This window comes from Nicotiana tabacum, chromosome 20 (assembly GCF_000715075.1).
Source record: "Nicotiana tabacum cultivar K326 chromosome 20, ASM71507v2, whole genome shotgun sequence".
NCBI classification, from domain to species: domain Eukaryota; kingdom Viridiplantae; phylum Streptophyta; class Magnoliopsida; order Solanales; family Solanaceae; genus Nicotiana; species Nicotiana tabacum.
Window position 1 is genome coordinate 86827891 of NC_134099.1, and position 17584 is coordinate 86845474.

The following is a 17584-nucleotide window of genomic DNA, read 5'->3' on the forward strand; positions in this document are numbered from 1 at the left end:
CATAAAACATGGTGAAAGGGTGACCCCCCCCCCCCCCCTATTTTTGGGATTTTATTTACTGTATAGCTACCTACCAAGAAAAAATAGCCGACAAATTAATAATATATATATATATATACAAACTATCAAATATAAATATTTTTAACGGAACAGTCAATTGTATAATGTACTAACTATACAATATTGGGAACAGTTCCCAATAATGAATACGTTCCCAATAAAGAGGTGGAAGATTGTGCCATTTAGGTAAAAAAAAAACAATAGTAATTCGCAGTATTGTATTGCGAATTAGGTAAAAAATAAATTTAATAATTCATAGTTCTGTACTGCGAATTACTTTAACGGCCAAATTTTCGTTCCTTATTATAAAAATGAAAGCTAAGAGCAGTATATATTCTGTTTTTCTTCTGCTAAATCTAAGCTCATTCCACTCTCTAAAATGACTGACAGAGTTCATCCTTCAGCCAAATCCAATGGTACTACCACTGCCACCAATCCCACTGCTACTATAGCAAAACCACCTCAATTCCGTCCGGTCAAAAACCAAATGTACAACCCAAATCGCATTCCTTACAGACCTACTCCAACCGCCTACCACCGACACAACCGTCGCCGCTGCAGCTGCCGCCGCTGCTTCTGCCTTAGTTGCTTCTGGTCACTCCTCATCATCTGCACCCTCCTCCTCCTCGCTGCCATCGCCGGCGCCTCCTTCTACTTCCTCTTCCGCCCTAAACCTCCAACGTTCTCCGTCTCCTCCCTCAAAATCACGCAATTCAAACTCATAACCAGCTCCGACGACGCCACGCGCCTCAGTACAAAACTCAACCTCACGCTCTCCGCGAAAAACCCTAATAAGAAGCTCATTTACAACTACGACGATATTTCCATGACTCTACAGTCAAATAACGTCGTACTTGCGAACGGATCATTCCACGGATTTAGTAATGGTCCGAATAATGTTACTATTATTCACTCGACTTTGTCAATGGCATCTGAAGTCCTCGATGCGGATTCTGTTACGTCTTTAAAACCAGATCTGAAGAGAAAACATGGATTACCGTTGAAGATATTTTTGGATACAACTGTGGTAGCGAAAATGGATAAGTTGAAAAGTAAAAGAGTTGGGATCAGAGTTACTTGTGAAGGCATTCATGGAGTAATTCCAAAGGGAAAAGCTCCGACGGTGGCTTCAATTACGAATGCTAAATGTAAAGCTGATCTGAGAATGAAGATCTTCAAATGGTACTTTTGATTTCTTCGCATTTTGTTTTGGACAATCTACTTCATTTTTTTTCTGGATATTACATTTTGTATATTAAAGAGGGAAAATTTGGATGGGGAATATTATTTATTTTATAATTATGAAGAAGCAGGGAGTTTGATATTTTGCAAGTTTTGGTTTTCTTTTGCTCCTCAAATCAGCTGAAATTTAAGTATGCCTTTTTATCTATACAAATACAAAAATTGTGAATAATTCAAATAACGAAATACATTATTGCATGCGTACTAATTGAGAACTGAGGGTGAATTATCATTTGAATATTTCTTCTAAAAATAGATAACCAAAATTTATATTGATCTTCATGTCTTTAGTTCTATGTCTTTCAAAATTATTCTAATTTTTTATTTTAGTATTTAAAAATAATTTTATATTTACTCATGAAGGAGTAATATTTTAAATTATAGTTTTTGAAAAATTTATTGTGTATTTACTTTTAAAGAGGTAAAATATACCGTTTGATAATATTTTTTAAGAAATTATAATTTTTAATTGTTTGAAAGTTAAGATGTTGGAGTTAATTTATATTTTATAGTAGTAAAACATGCTAAATATTTTATTTTATATGAGTTTCTTTAATTCTTTTTAGTTTTCTTGAACTTTTAATGCATCTCTTTATATTTTATTGTGTTATAATGTTATATTATTTATTCATAAATTTAAAAAATTAAAGATCCGTGGGCTTACGCCTTATGTCTCGAAGCTTTCGCCTCACCCCGTATTAAGTAAAACGCCCCACTTCACGCCCTCGCCTTTAAAAATACTGCTTTTTCCGTTGCGATTCAAATAAATTACATTGAAGAAAAGTTGGATAAATACCAGAAATGAGCCTTGGAAAATGGACTTAAGATGCAAGTGTTTCAGTTCTATCTCCTTTTTTTAGTTTTGCTAGCTGGTTCGCTCTACGTGTTCATGGTTCGATTGGATCGGTTTTTTCCTAAAAAGAAACCAAATCAAGTAAGTCGGTTTTTCAAATATTAGAACCAAACCAAATCAATTAAGTCGGTTTTTTCTCGATTCGGTTTATGTCGGTTTTTCGATTTTTTCGGTTATTTATTAGTTTTTTCTTAGATATAAGACATACACTACCAAACACACATTTCGGCGACCATATTTTCAACGTAACATTATCAAATCAATTGCTCTTTGAGAAATCTATTATTTACCAAGATATATTGATGATAATTGAATCAAATAGTGATGAATAATTTAAGGACTCGATTAAAAATATATTATTTTTAACATGAAATAGATTCTTGCACTTAACAAAAGAAAACTATCAATTAAACTAGAATGTAAAGGTAAAGAACTGTACTAAAAGTGCAAACGATTAATATTTACTATAAAAAATTTAAAACTTTGTATAAAAGTATACATATATATATGTGTAATAATAAATTTAAAATAGATACTCCTATATTCGGTTTGGTTCGGTTTTTTTTAATTAAAACCAATACCAAACCAAATTTGATCGGTTTTTAAATATTAAAATCAAAACCAAACCAAACCAAAAAGTATCGGTTTTTTTGGTCGGTTTGGTTTGGTTTTCGGTTTGGTTCGAATTTTCGGATTTTTATGAACACCCCTAATCCCACATAATGGGATCTGGGAGGGTAGTGTGTATACAGCCTTACCTTTACCTTATAGAGATATAGAGGTTTTTTCTAATAGACCTTTGGCTCATAGAAACATAAGCACCACATTAAAGGAAAAAAACAAAAAGCGCAACGGTAAAAAGCCATGTAAAAGTAGCTCAAATAACAATCAGATAATCAGATGACCGCAATGAGAGATATGACAGGTAATCATATAAATCTAATGCCAACATAATACTATATTGGTAGATCTATCATTTTTAACCTCTCCCCTTTTGGAGTAACTTGAAGTTTTTGAGGAGTCACTGATAATGGTTTCCCTTGCTGCGATAAGGTGTGTAAGTTCTATGTAATAACTGGATTAAAAACATTTATACAATGAGGTTACTTATTAGTTACTCTTTCCATCTTAATTTATGTGAAAGTTTTGAATTTTAAAAGTCAAATGGCTTATTCTTTTACCGCAATTTGTTCACATGCCTTTTAGATAGTATGAACTATTAATATTTGTTATTTATAGTACCTTTTCTGTAGCTTCTATATATATATATATATATATATATATATAAATTTATATTTGAAAAACTTAAAAAATTTATATACAAATACACGATCAAAATTAAAATTTGAATCTTAAAAAGCGAAAAGTATCATGTAAGTTAGGACAAAAGGAATGAGTAATTAAAAGGGAATTTCTTGACAAACATTAATAAGTAAACTGATAAAGCAATATGTTATCTTAACGTTGTCGTATAACTTAAATTCGTGAAAAAATGCTAATAATACCGCATCACCAAGGCTTTCTTGCAGTTAGACAGCACTCTGCTGTGCTATTCACGCGTTGTTCGGGAAAGTGTTGTTCTATGGCATCTCTAAGGTTTTCCTGCCCATTACTTTTTTTTCCTCGACAAGTCTTGAATGTAAGGAGAGTACTTTCCTATCGCGTGCCGTGCAAGATAGTGTTGTCCGTACCACTTTTATTTATGAAAATTTTAAGCATTTCACATATTGCCAGTATATCAAACACATTAATTTCCCTTGGCTTCGATCTAGAGATAGCACAACACATGATGTGTGCATTAGGCGTATGCCGCATGTTTGAACCCGGGGAATGTTAGAAGGGCCTGTTATCCTTTGAATTGTGAACCATACGCCATCTAGCTCTCGAGATTTCTCGATTATTTATAAATTAAAAAAAAAATATTGTACAATAGATCCTTGTGATCCGGCTCTTCCCTGGACCTCGCGCATAGCCGGGGCTTAGTGCACCAGGCTGCCCTTTTTTTCAATGCCTAGGCAAAAATGCATCCCCCTAACCAGAACAAAAGAGACAAGTGCAAAAACGATGCATCAACAGTTTAACATGCAGCTAGAGCAGAAAACAACGAAAGAATCTGCAATCTGTAGGGCTAATATAGAGATAATATATTTACTTGAAACCAAGCAACTAAATGACTTGTTCTCACCAGCATCTGGATCACATACACGTAATGAAGCCTTAAAAAAGGACATAAATACAAATTTTCTTTTCTTGACATAACAATGCATCCCCAGCAAAACCAAGATCAAACTAATCATTGCTTAGAACAGATCAGGAATATCTCAACAGTCAACCATGAGTATTAACAGCTTCCCATACTCGATTTTTCAGAATAGGCTTCGTTAAATCCCGCACTTGCAAAGCTGCAGTGTTAAGTGTCTTGAATGTCAATGCATTAGCCTTCAAGAATAGTGCCCCGGTTAGAGTATCTCGCCTGGTATGCTCAGCAATCAGTTCATCCTCTACTGAATCTTGGTTTGATGGTCCACACATCTTGGAAGATTAAGGATGAAGATCCTCATCTCCTAGTCCTTTGGGAAAAAATCCTTCTTGTTATCCTGCCTGGCACCATCCATCTCCAAATAGTAAATGCGATATGAGCTCAGATGTCCGCTCGTCTGGCAAGTTGACAGCAAGCATTTCCTCCCCTCTTTTTGTGGAAAAGCTTCTGAAAGCCTATTAGTGCATAAGTATAAGTTAACCTTTATCAGTACATGACCTACAAACTACGTCATGTACTGATTTGTGAGTTCGAGTCCCCACAAGAGCAAGGTGGGGAATTCTTGGAGGGAAGAAGCTGAGGGTCTATCGGAAACAGCCTCTCTACCCTAGGATAGGGGTAAGGTCTGCGTACAAACTACCCTCCCCAGACCCCACTAGTGGGATTATACTGGGTTGTTGTTGTAGTACAGTCAGGCGTATGTTACGGGTTCGAACACTGCCCTAGACAACATATAATGGTTAACTTGAAACCAATACATCCAACTTGGACATGCTATATCAAGAGTGCCACTAGTTTGCTTCTCAAACCAATAATTTCCTTTTGGTGGTCCAACATAAATCTCGGATGAAAAATGGTTCAAACAGAATTGAACATGCTCAATTCCTGTCATAGTGAAACTAGCAACAACAAACATGATTCTTTCACCCCAACTAGGCAAACAAATAAACAAGCAATGGATACCAAATCCGAAAAACAAGCAGCCCGAGAAGCTCCTGAATTCGATTAGGCACGTTTTACTTGGACTTGGACAACAACAATATGAATCATGGTGCAAACAACATTGCCATAAACAGACCCATGGAGAATAAAACACCATGGCCTTTCTTTTCAAACAAACCCAACTTGGAGAACTCCGACACAAACTTTGGATAATCTTTGGACGCCTCAGAAACAGAGTAATCATTGTAATATCCATTATTAAGATAGTGCCAAGCAGTAGCTGGATGGTATGCTACAAAAGCATCAGGGGAATTCACCACCAGGATGTTTTTTAACCCAATTTGATACATCATACACTTAACCCTGAATGGATATCTACAAATCTCCTAGTTTGTGTGGTTCTTGAGCTCATCAGTTGTAATGTACTTCCTGGTTTCTTCTACCATAGATCTATGAAGACCCTTTTCAGTTTTCTATGTTCTCTGTTTCAACACAAGAAAAGACTCGAGATTTATTAGAAAAGTAGGTGAAGAAGGAAGTAAGGAAATTCTGAGCTGTCTCGCAAGATTTTGTTGGAAGCCTTTATGTGATTATTGGAGGTAGAGTAATCAAAAATATTTGCTAGGACGTGTGCAAATTTACCAGTACTACTTTGTAACTTGTTAGTAAATTTCGATGGTTCAAATGGTCCAGAAAATAATACTCTAAGATTGTCTCAAGAAATCTGAAAAATCCAGCAAATGACCTCCTGTCAACATTTATATAATATTCTTCTGCGGGAATGGGGAGGACACTAACATCAAAAGCAAACTACATAAAGAGCTGGACTGTGAATATAGCATTAAAAATGAGCCAAGAAATCAAAAAGCTTTCCCTTCCCAGAGAAAAATGGCTCTGTTAAACCCAAAATAGTCAATTCAAACAACAAAATTTTAAGTCATTAGATGCTTAAACATACAAACTGATAAACCAAACAAAATTTGCAATAGTCGACTCAAAGTTCTACTAAATTGGGAAAGCAGCTGGTGCTTTGGCAAAATCAAGGAACCAGCAATCCAATTCCAATACAAAGTCCAGCGCAAAGTGAAACTAAGCCTAAGAATAAATATATTATACTTCATGTAATGAAAAATTCCCCGCACCATAACCAAAATCACATCAAAGGAGATCAGCAACATTGGCTGGCAGCTCCTCAATCACGACATTATAAAACTTTTGTATGTCAAAAAGCATCCTTTCGTCATCCTTGGTGACAAAGTTGATAGAAACACCCTTCCTTCCAAATCGGCCACTACGACCAATACGATGCAAGTAGTTTTCTGGTTGAGTCGGCAGATCGTAGTTAATAACAAGGGAGACTTGCTGAACATCAATACCACGAGCAAGGAGATCAGTAGTGATAAGCACACGAGATGAGCCAGATCGGAACTCCCTCATAATGATATCTCTTGTGTTCTGATCCATGTCTCCATGAGTTGCAGATACTGTGTGATCACGGCCACGCATTTTATCAGTGAGCCAATCAACCTTTCGCCTAGTGTTAACAAAGATGACACTCTGGGTGATGGCCAAGGTCTCATAAAGATCACAGAGTGTTTCAAGCTTCCACTCTTCCTTGTCAACATTGACATAAAATTGCTTAATACCTTCAAGAGTGAGCTCATCACGCTTCACAAGAATCCTCACAGGCTTGTTCATGAACTTTCTAGTAATCTCCAGGGCCTCTGGTGGCATAGTGGCAGAGAAAACACCCACTTGGATTTTTGGTGGCAAAAGTTGGAATATATCATAAATCTGGAAAAAAATAAAAAGAAGCTTACACATAATATACTATTTGTGTGTCAAAGGACAAGCTAAATCATCAAACCAAAGAAGGAAAAGACCAGCAAAATCCGTCAGCAATTCTTAAAAGAATTTAGAGCACAACAAGGACGCAAAGAGAGGAGGAGAAGAAGATTCACCAATAAACTGATCAATAACACATAGCAGTACATACTTTCAAGCAAATCAAACTTAATGAAAGAAAGAGTGAGACCTACACAACCTCTTGAAATCAATGCGAACTTAGCCATGAGAATGAATGCTGGGCCTCTAAGACCCAACATATCCACAAAATGAGTGTCGTGGAGATCCAAAGGTTATCAGATGTGCACTCATATATTAATTGACAAGAATCAAGATTACACATGATCACATATGACGGATAATATAAATAGCACACATATAAGATAATTTCATAAAAATCGCCAGATATGGTTTTCTCATGTCTTATGCAGACCTTCAAATGTTCTGGTTCATAGGCACAGGAATATGATAATTGAAGATGGAAAGAGGGAATAAGGTAGACCTAAAATATCATGGAAGACTAATTAGTTCACTATCTAATAAGTAACCACAGTTAAGAAGTGAATTCCACTTTACTTTAGCACAAAAAGAAAAGGTGAATTCTACTTTGCTAGTAAAGAAGAACAGGCAATAATCGAATTCTAATTTGTTATTTAACCTTCAAACACAGAAACATCACTGAGTAACAAAACAAAAAAGTAAATCCTACAACTAAAAAAAATAAAACAACAAAAATTAAAGCAAAAGGGCAACCTGATCCTTGAAACCTCTAGAGAGCATTTCATCGGCTTCATCCAAAACAAACATCTTGATGTTGTCAGGGCGAAGAGACTGCCTGCGCAGCATGTCAAAGACACGGCCTGGAGTACCAACCACGACATGAACACCGCTCTGAAGGATACGCTGATCCTCACGGACACTAGTACCCCCAACACAAGCATGAACCTTCACGCCTAGATAGTCACCAAGTGCCCGCATAACCTTCTCAATCTGTTGAGCTAGCTCACGGGTTGGTGCAAGAACCAGAGCCTGACATTCAACTAAACTGTAATCAAGTTGCTGGAGAATTCCAGAGCAGAAAGTTGCTGTCTTTCCAGTCCCAGATTGTGCCTGCTGGATAACGTCAAGGCCCTTGCAAAAGGGAACAATGCCCCTTTGCTGAATAGCAGATGGTTTCTCGAAACCTTCAAGAAATTCAAATCAATGTTCAGTGCCCTGCTAAAGCTGGGAAGGGAAAAAAGAACACCAGAATTATAAGGAGATGTGAATTTACCATAGGCATAAATGCCCCTCAGAAGGTTTTCTTGCAAACCCATGGCATCAAAACTTTCGTAAACCTCATCGTATGATGTGAAGAATTCTTGCTGTTCAGTACCAAGCCTGTTTTTGGCATATCAACACAACCACAAAAGTCTCAATGAGCAAAGGCTAAGGGCCAAAGAACAGCATAAAGAGATAATCAAAGAACTATTAAGAAAAAGAGCAGGAAGGTTTTCTGCAACCAGATTACGATGACTACAATATAGGACAGAGAAGAGATAACTTACAGCTCTGTCATTTTGGCGTCATACTGACGAGCATCAAATTGAGAACCCTCTGGTGCCAAGCCTGCCATAACTGCAGGAAATAAAACAACAAATACATCAATTAATTAGTGGTATCAGCAATTTTTTTGATGCCGTTCCCAAAACTATTTTCAATTAAAGAAAAACAAATCTTATCAGTCACATAGCTGTTCATTGAACATCTTATAGATGATAAAAAGGAAAGGTCGAAGCTTAACCCATGACATATAAAATAATATGTAAGGTAGCTGTACATATAAAACACTTCAATAAATCACAAATAAAATTTTATTCACACAGTATCAATAACATTATTTGTTTTTCCTTCATTTGTTAGAAGGCAAGCACAGGCATCAAGATGCATCCTTGCTCATTTTCTTTTTTGAAAAAGTAAAAAAAGCGGAATACAGATAGAAATAACTGTTTGAAACTGGCTAGACAGCAGAACCAATATCTATAGCTATGACACTTGATCAAGGGAACAAGGGCGGGGAATGAGGAAGTGTTGGAGGAGGTGAGATGGCCCTAAACAAACAATGGGTACTCACTGTTGGTTCAATAAGGTATCAACAAGTGCAGAAGGGATTCCAAGTCAGACACACATCACTCGTCAAGAGGATATAGTCTCAAGCTTAGATAGAAGAGTCTAATGAGTCCACCAGTCCATCAATGGAATTTTGACAGAAAGCTCAAGTGAGAAAGTCACAATCTGTTGAATAAGATCAGCTCAAGCTGAGAGCTCAAAAAAGAAGGAAAACTCATCGCTTTTAAGGCCTACTAGCTAGAACGGATAGGAATTAACTCGTCCTACATTCAGTGGCTGGTGTGGGTTTGCAAAACGCAAGAATGTTAAGTTTTACAAGGCATATAAAGCACAGATGGCACATCTAGACATTATATTCTCCTTGCATGTGCTTCCAAAACTACCCCACCTCTAATCTTTGCAAAGCTAACCCCTTTAGTAGGCCACTCAACTACTTCGATCATTCTTGTTTATGTGAAATTTTTACGTTTTTCGGGGGTCAAGTTGACTAATATTTGAAGCTAAATTAGATAAGATTAACTCAATATTTTAAAGTCAAAATTTAGATTCTCAAAACACTATACGAAAAGTATTATAAGTTGCAATTCTTGTCATAACAATATGATGAAAAAATGTATTTCAAAGTGTTGGTCAAAGTTTACATAATTTGAATCTCGAAAAACAAATAGGTTCACATAAACTGGAATGGAGTACTAATTCCAAGCTAGTTGGGGCCAGCTTTATAAATCCTCAATTGTGATAAAAAATTATGAATCGTCAATATCCATTTCGCTTTATAGGAACTGTTTCATTCCAATACTCAGTAATTTTGCACACTACTCCAAAACACAAAAATAAAAGAAGAATAAATAGATCGCTCGTTTTCCAATAAATTAAATCACAAATCTAATTAAACCCACATTAGAGAAGAGCAAACACGTCAAAACAACAACACCCAGTTGCAGAAAAGTATTATTCAACACCGACGAATCATAAAAACTCAAACTTTTAATTAAACCAAAAGTTAGCGATACGAAACCCTAGGAAATAGATGTAAAATCAACAGACAAACAAACAAGGAAAAAGGAAGGAGAATAGAGTTACCTGATAACGATATGAAGTGTGTTAAAGGGAGATCTGAAGATTTGAGAGGGATTTTTGAGGATTAGGGTTTTTCAAAGACTACTGCTTTTTTTCCAAAAACTCCTCGGATCTACGCCGCGGAGTTCAGGAAACACAATATCTGTGAGAGAGAGTGAGTTATATATGACACTCTTGTCTTTTTTATGTTTTCCACGAATTTGTAAAATATTTTTCTTTTACCTGTTACAACAGGTAATTTAGTAGTTTTAATATTATAAATTGTTTTTTATACAAAATTATAGTATGTAAATATTATGATAGTATAATATCTAAGTTAAATTAAAAACAGGTTGTGTATTTTGGGGCCTTGGACCGCTTCAACAGGGCTTGTAGTCTCTCGTGATATATTCCAACTTTGCATTGCCAATTTGGTTAGTATTTACCGACGTGGATTCCACAAACTGAACTGAAAAAGAAAAAGAATACTTTATCAAGAAAAAAGAAAGGAAAACAAGAAAAGAAAAGACAGAAACAGACAATGAGACTTAGGTTTCCTTCTCAAACATTAAGTGTGTTTGTTTTTAAAATTTAAATTTTAATTATTCAGATCTTAATCATTATATGTGCTTATTTTTTTAACTTCACAACTACTTAATAGGTCTGAGTATGTCTGTATGATTAAGATCTATAACAGAGACTTAATTTCATTAAGATGCTATCATCCATATTCATTATTAACTACCGCCACTGCCTACCATTATCAACTACCGCCACGCCACCACCACCACCATACTCAACCACCACCACCACTATTACCACCACCGCCATTATCGACTCTCACCACTCACCATCCTCACCACTCTCACCACAATCATTCTCAACCACAATCAACACTCATATTCACCTCAACTACCATAACTAACCACCCACCACCATCAACAACCACAGCCGACACTGCCCATCATTATAACCTACCACCACCCGTCATTATTAACTATCACCACCAACTACCACCATCCTCAATCATAATCGCCACCACTAGCTACTACCTTGATCCACCACCATCAACCAAAACTATCACCAATTACTGCCTCTAGTTGGCATTCACCTGTTAGTCATCACCGCCAACATCTATTATATTTTTAAAAACTATATATTTTAATGATAAAATATTTTATTAATTAGTATTTCATTTGAAGTTTATGTTTATTAATTTTCAAATAAAGATAAATTTTATATATTCAGATGTTAAAAATCTAATAGTATTAATCATTTAGTATTCAGATCTTAATATACATCTTAATATTTTAATGTGTATTCATATTCAGATGTCTTAATCTTAATACACATCTTGATATTCAAATGTGTATTCAGATTCAAACGTCTTAATCTTAAAAAATAATAAATGAGGCCTTAGAGCATGTTTGGCCAAGCTTCTAGGATGCCAAAATTACTTTTTTCCCCATAAAAAGTACTCTTTAAAAAATTTAAGTTGTTTGGCCAAGACGGAGAAGTACTTTTGGCCAGTAGCAGAAGCAGAAAATTCTAGCTTCTTCCAATAATTAAATTTATATTTTTCAAATTATCCTCACCATAAATTTATATTTTTCAATCTTACTGATTTAAGCTTTTTTTTAAAATATTTTTGTTTCTAGTTTTTACCATTCTTTTAAATTTAAAAATATCATATACATGAATCATATTGTAACTTTCCAAATTCTTTATTGATTGTTTTTGTATTTGATTTTTTTTTGTGTAATGTCGTGTTGTAACTTTCCAAATTATTTTCTATGTCCTGTAACTTTCCAAATTATCTTATTTTTTCACACTAAAGCAAATTATCCACATCCTTATTTGAATTATCAACTCTTCCTACAAATAATTATTTATAATTTCTTCTATTATAGGCTATTGATTAAAGAATCTCTAACACAGTTTATCAAATCTAATTTTTGAAATTGCATCGCATAATCTATATATTATTAAAAGAAGAAGAAGAAGCCTTCACATTAAGCAAAGAGATAGCCTCGTAATAGGCAACTTGGCAATTTAGGATAAAGTTAGTTAGGTTAACTAATAATTATATTTTTTTTGAATTTAAATTTATAAATAAATAAATTAACATTATGTGTTATTAATACTTAGTTATTCTTTTTGAATTTGAATTTAAACATACTTAATTAACTATTTTTTTTTACGAAGGCATGACATACAATATACTTATGAAATTATATTAAAGTTGTATGAAAATTGTATTTAAGTTGTATTCTGTTGTAATATATATTTTTATTTAAATATTGTATGAAAGTAAAAAAAATAATTATATAATATATGAATCGTTGTATGAAATTGTTATAAATACTATTTTTTTTTACATAAAGTTATTGATGTATCAAAATTATTTTAAAAGAGGAAATATTGATTGGAATTTCAGAGAGGAAGAAAAACATACCACTTACAAAATATATATAAATTATATATAAAATACATACAAAAGACATATTGTATAAAATTTGTATGAAAATTGTATTTAAGTTGTATGATGTTAAGTTGTATTAAAATTTGGAACTGTTGATGTCTGGTATCTGGTTTCCTTCTTCGTGTACACGAATAGAGTCCCCCATTTGCGAAGAGGTGTTTTGAGGCCGCTGGGTTTGGGCCTTTGCAAACGCGAGGTGGAGGTCGTGAATGCGGAGGGATTGCCTGAGGAAACTATGCGAGTGCGAAGGGTCAATTGCGAACACGTAGAAGAAATAGGGGACTGGGTCTGGAGCCATTTAGCCTTCATGAACGCGGAGCTCCAACCACGAACGCAAAGCAGTGGAGCCTGGAGCCTTCGCAAATATGAGGCTTTGATCGCGAACGTGAAGAGGGAAATTGAAGGCAGTGCAAGTTTGGCCTTCGCGAATGCGAAGGGATTTCTGCATTCGCGAAGGAGGGTCTCCTGGGCAGTGATGTTTTATAAACGGGGGTTTTACTCATTTCTCCCATTTTTCATTTGGTTGGATGAGTTATGGAGTTCTTGGAAGGGATATTTTCATCATCTATGTCAAGGTAAGTGATTTCCACCTATTGCAAGTTAAATACTTGGATATGGATTTAGACATGAAAATTTGTAGAAATTTGGGATTTTGAAGAAAAACCTAGAAATTGGTATTTTTGGATTTTGACCACGAATTTGGGCATAGAATTGGAAATAATTTATGTATTTGAGTTTGTGAGGTTATATGTAAAGTTTATCTTTGAAATTTTTTGGAATCTGGGCATGTGGGCCTGAGGGTGATTTTATCAACTTTTCGAGCGGAGTTGAGAAATTTTTTAAATCGAATTGTCGCGAGTATTTGAGTATATTTTTTATGTGTTTGCACATTTATTGAATGGTTTTGGAGCATTGGGCACTGGCTTGAATTGTTGGAAAGGCTTGAGAGCCGGTTATGGAACTTCAGAGCGAGGTAAGTCTCTTTTCTAACCTTATAAGAGGGAATTTACCCCATAGGTGAAATAATTCAATATGTGCTTCTATTTGTGGGGACTACATACGCACGAGGTGATGAGAGTCCATACGTAGCTACTATTCCTATTTATGTCTGGGTAGCTTTAGGTTTATACCATGCTTTGTGGATACTGTTACTTGGTTATATTTGTTAATTGTATCAAATTGAACTAAGTTGGGGATTTTTAAGGATTTAAAAGCTTCAAGTTGAGTTGTCTTCATTTTTAAAAGAATCAAGAAAGGATTATGATTTAATGATAAATTTATATTTGATCGCTTCGCATGTATGATCTACGAGCGGGATAATTTCTTAAATTTATATTTGACCGCGTCGCATGTATGATTCACGAGCCGGGTAAATAGATGCATTTATGGTTCGCGCCGTTCGGCCTTCGGCAATGCATAGTTTAAATATTATGTTGGATCGGGCCATACGACCACGACATGATTTGTGCATGACTTAATTGGTTGTTTTGGAATTATTGATAATTGATGTGGCCTCATTGGATGGAGATATAAATTGTTAGAAGATGAAAATAAATTTGGAAATCCCCTATTAACAAAATTTTTTTTACCTGCTTCATGTTATTGAGTTTATAGTTGCCTTATAAAATCCATAACTTATCAAATTATCGGGATATTATTGTTGGCCATAGTAAGTGTCGGAGTCGACCTCTCGTCACTACTTCTTCGAGGTTAGACTGGATATTTACTGTGTACGTGTTATTTTCATACTCATACTACACTTGTTGTACATTTTGTTGTACATGCACATGTATCGCTAGTGGCCTTGTGGGCGCAGCGGTGTGGTTGATACAGGAACTTAGGTGAGTTGCATCTTATGAGACGATCCGCAACCAGTAGAGTCTCCTTCAAAGTACTTGCATTTTCTTTTCTGTCCAAATTTGTATTCCAGATAGTTATTGTATTGTATTTTAAATTCCTAGTAAATGCTCATGCACTTGTAACACCAGATTTTGGGATGATTGTGGGATAATTCAGTATTGAAATTTGCTAAAAACATTATTATTTACTCTGTGAAGTTCAGCATTTATTATTTAATTTAAGGAAATTATGATTTCAAAAATACTAAAATGAGAACTAAATTAACTATTTGGTGTTGTCTTGCTTAACGGTGGTGTCTGGCGACATCATGACCTTTAGTGGATTTTGGATCGTGACATAATGTATCAAATCGCCGCCCTGTCCAGATTCATCTCAAGGTCTTCCAACAGGTGCAACAAATTCTTTAATGTACTCAAAAAGGATAACGACCTCGAATGGACGACCGAGTGTAAATAAGCGCTGAAGGAGCTCGAGGAATACCTGTCATCACTACCCCTACTCTCAAATCCTAAGCCTGGAGAATGCCTCTTCGTTTACCTCGCCGTCTTAGAAGTAGCGGTAAGTGCAGTCCTGGTTCGAGAAGACAAAGGTACACAATCTCCAATCTATTATATCAGTAAAACACTTATCAACGCCGAGATGAAGTATCCTCACCTTGAGAAATTGGCTCTGGCCCTTATCATAGCTTCAAGAAAGATAAGGTCATACTTCCAATGCCATCCAATATCGGTCGTCACAACATTTCCTTTGAGGAGCATATTGCACAAACCCGAATTGCTGGGGAGGCTGGCCAAATGGGCAATAGAGCTAAGTGAGCATGACATCACTTACCAGCCTTGCACAACCATAAAGTCGCAAATGCTCGACAGCTTTATCACATACTTTAGCGCCAAGGTGATGACCGAGGCCGAGAAGGAAGTCACACAAGCTTTTAGCCTAATGCAGGACCTTTGGGTATTGCACACTGACGACACATTCAATGCATGTGGATCCAGACTGGGACTCATGCTCGAAGTCCCACCGGCGAAATAACTCGCCCATCTATAAGGTGCCCAGATATGACTAATAATGAGGCTGAGTATGAGGCCGTAATAGCAAGACTAAGGCTAGAACTCGAATATGAGGTGAGGCACCTAAGACTATGCGGCGACTCCCAGCTCATTGTCAACAAAGTTACTAGGACTTTCCAGATCAAAGAGCAGAAATTACAGACTTACCAGACCGAGATCTGCAAATTGTTGCCCAAATTCGATGAATGTGAGCTCGACCAGATTCCACGAACTCCAATTGTTAAAGTGGTCGGCCTCGTAAAACTGGTCGCTGCAACAAAAAGCATAACCCCTGGGCACAAAAATGTGGTACATCTCCTTAGCTCAGCCTTAGATCACGTCGAGGTAAAATCTGTTAACTTAACCTGGGACTGGAACAATTGCATTATAAATTACTTGTGAGACGGTGTTCTCCCAAATGATAAAAGGAAGCTAGGAAGTTGATGTTGCAAGAGGCGAGATACAACCCCCTTAATAACAAATTTTATAAAAGGACGTACGGGGGCCCCCTTGGAAAAGTATTTGGGCCCAAAACAAACTCAACGACATACGGGGGGCCCTTGAAAACTTTATTTACGTGTTTGACCCGATTAACGACAATATTATATTTGCAGACTGTGAAGTGTCAACCTAACTCCAAAAGGTCGAGGTCGGATGCGGAAAATAAGTCGTTGTCGAAAGTCGAAATGATTCAATAGAAGACCAGGATGAAGACGAACATCCACTTTCAATACAAGGTGGTGACCAGTTTTAGGATTTTGATTCCCTAGAGAATATTCTAATGAATATTCCTTTCTGTTGTACTATCTAGGGTTTAGAAGCACATGTGCTTTTATAAATAGAAAGAGATGTAGAGGGGGGGGGATCAGACCATTTGAAAAGAATATCAACAACATTCTCTGTGCAAAATTCTGACTTTATTAAATAAATAAAAACTTCACTTAACACTTCCTTTCTTTCACCCATCTCTCCCGATCAAAGAAGAATCGGAATATCCAGTTGCTTCATAATCCATCATCGTCAGAAAGTAGATCTGAAGATTTTAGTCAAGTGATCTTTATCTCATCTACTATTTAAAAGCCATTTATTATCATTTATTGCTATCTTTGTCATTTATAAATATTTTGTCATGACCCGGAATTTCCACTTTCAGGATCATGATGGCGCCTAACATTTCACTTGCCAGGCAAACCAACGTTAGAGTAATTCTTTACCAATTTTAACCACTTTGAACCATTTAACCAATTAAACAGAAATGAAGTCCAAAATAAAATACGAAATAGCGTAATAATCCAATATCTAGTATAACTCGGATCTGGAGTCACAAGTACACGAGCTTCTAGAGTTTCTACAAATAGGGTTTAAAATAAGTACAACTGTCTCGGATGAAAGGAACAGTAAATAGGGAATGAGGAAGGGGACTTCAAGGTCTGCGGATGCTAGCAGATCTACCTCGAGTCTCCAAATGCTAATCTGAGCTGATGCACCTCACGTACAGCTGGGACTAGTACCAAAATCTGCATAAGAAATGCAAACTGTAGTATGAGTACAACTGACCAAATGTACTCCGTAAGTATCGAGCCTAACCTCGATGAGGTAGTGACGAGGTTATGACAGGACACCCACGTAATTAAACCTGTGCGGATGAAAATGTACATGCAACATAACAACAAATAAACTATTAATATGTACTATTGGGAAGGGACATGCGAAAGGGATACAAGATACGGTAACTACAACAGGGAATGATAACAAGAAATAGTCAATAAACCTTCAACCAACAAAAGGAATAAACATAATGAATAAAACTGCACGGCATCACC

General features: G+C 35.9%; 2 protein-coding genes across 2 annotated transcripts; one reads left to right on the plus strand and one right to left on the minus strand.

The window, feature by feature from the left end:
- The first annotated feature begins 336 nt into the window (after positions 1-336).
- LOC107804832 (NDR1/HIN1-like protein 6) lies at positions 337-1390 on the plus strand. Its single transcript, XM_016628765.2, has one exon. The coding sequence runs from the start codon at positions 440-442 to the stop codon at positions 1250-1252; it is 813 nt and encodes a 270-aa protein (XP_016484251.1). The 5' UTR covers positions 337-439; the 3' UTR covers positions 1253-1390.
- A 4887-nt stretch (positions 1391-6277) lies between these two features.
- On the minus strand, positions 6278-10746 carry LOC107804833 (eukaryotic initiation factor 4A-11). The gene is made up of 5 exons (NM_001425914.1): positions 10395-10746; positions 8750-8819; positions 8476-8582; positions 7956-8386; positions 6278-7151 (listed from the first exon to the last, which is right to left on the minus strand). The coding sequence occupies exons 2-5, from the start codon at positions 8815-8817 to the stop codon at positions 6516-6518; spliced, it is 1242 nt and encodes a 413-aa protein (NP_001412843.1). The 5' UTR covers positions 8818-8819; positions 10395-10746; the 3' UTR covers positions 6278-6515.
- Positions 10747-17584: the final 6838 nt, after the last annotated feature.